Source organism: Entamoeba dispar, genomic scaffold (genome assembly GCF_000209125.1).
Source record: "Entamoeba dispar SAW760 scf_1105229464209 genomic scaffold, whole genome shotgun sequence".
NCBI classification, from domain to species: domain Eukaryota; phylum Evosea; order Mastigamoebida; family Endamoebidae; genus Entamoeba; species Entamoeba dispar.
Window position 1 is genome coordinate 1 of NW_001856078.1, and position 1,042 is coordinate 1,042.

Here is a 1,042-nt window from a genome sequence, read left to right on the forward strand (position 1 = left end):
GATCTTACAAGTGTTGTCTTTTCCGAGTAGGGAATGTTGAGTTCCGACCAACTGGATTCTTCTGTGTTGGTAGGAAGGTCTATTATGAGAGTGGGATAGTTGATTGGAGAGATTGTACTTCCATTTGAATAATATAGTTTGTTGAATATATGTGTTTCTTCTGGTATATTTGTGGTTATTGTAATCTCTGAAAATCCAGAATAATTTGAATCTGGTGTGTAAGTTGTTGTAGTGTTTTGTTGGATTGATATGTTTTTTGATTGTAGGGCAGGTTGTACGTTTATTGTTGTATTGACCTCTTTTAGTCCGTAATGATTTTCGTCTGGTTTGAGGGTGTAATTTCCATTATTTGTGAATGTATGTGTTAGTGTTTGAAGAGGTGGTCTGACATCTGTTGTTATTGATACTTGATTGAAAGTATGATTTGGTTCAGGAAAGAACGATTGTTGACCATTCTGGTTTATTAATTTTACTAACATATCTTCTGTTTTAGGAGGTACATCTATTTTGAGGTTCACTTCTTTTATTCCATCATAATTAGGTGGCGTTTTAATTGTATAATTTCCATTTTGGGTTATGTAAGAAGATAAAGTTATAGAATTTATTGTTTGGTTTGTTTCTAAATCTGGTATATTTGTTAGAGAAATTGTTTGTTTTTCGGAAATTAATTCGAATGAATCTTGATTTATTTTGTTACATGTTTTTATAAGGTTTGTTAGGTTTATCTCTGTTTCCATTGTTTAAATGTTTAATGAGATGAGTCGAATAATTAGTCAATTAGATATTTAATTTTCTTTGTTGAAGTATTTGATCCAAATTTCATCAAAAAGACCTGGAGAAATTGTTGAGACTCCACCGTTAATTTCTAAGTCTATTTCAATGAATTGTTGATTTGGATTTTGTTCTCTTCCACTGCCTTCTAATGTTAATGATAGACGTTTGGTTGAATCATTATAATTTAATCTATAAAGAAATATTATTATGTTTTTTTGAGGGGTGATATTGAACCATTGATTTTTGTATGCACCAAAATGTATTGTGT

General features: G+C 30.4%; 1 protein-coding gene across 1 annotated transcript; it reads right to left on the minus strand.

Annotated features, from left to right (window-relative positions):
• EDI_307020 (uncharacterized protein) lies at positions 1–737 on the minus strand (the record flags this gene model as incomplete). The annotated part of the gene is made up of 1 exon (XM_001741919.1): positions 1–737. A coding segment is annotated over one exon (737 nt), but the record flags the coding sequence as incomplete, so codon positions are not given.
• Between the last annotated feature and the right edge of the window lie 305 nt (positions 738–1,042).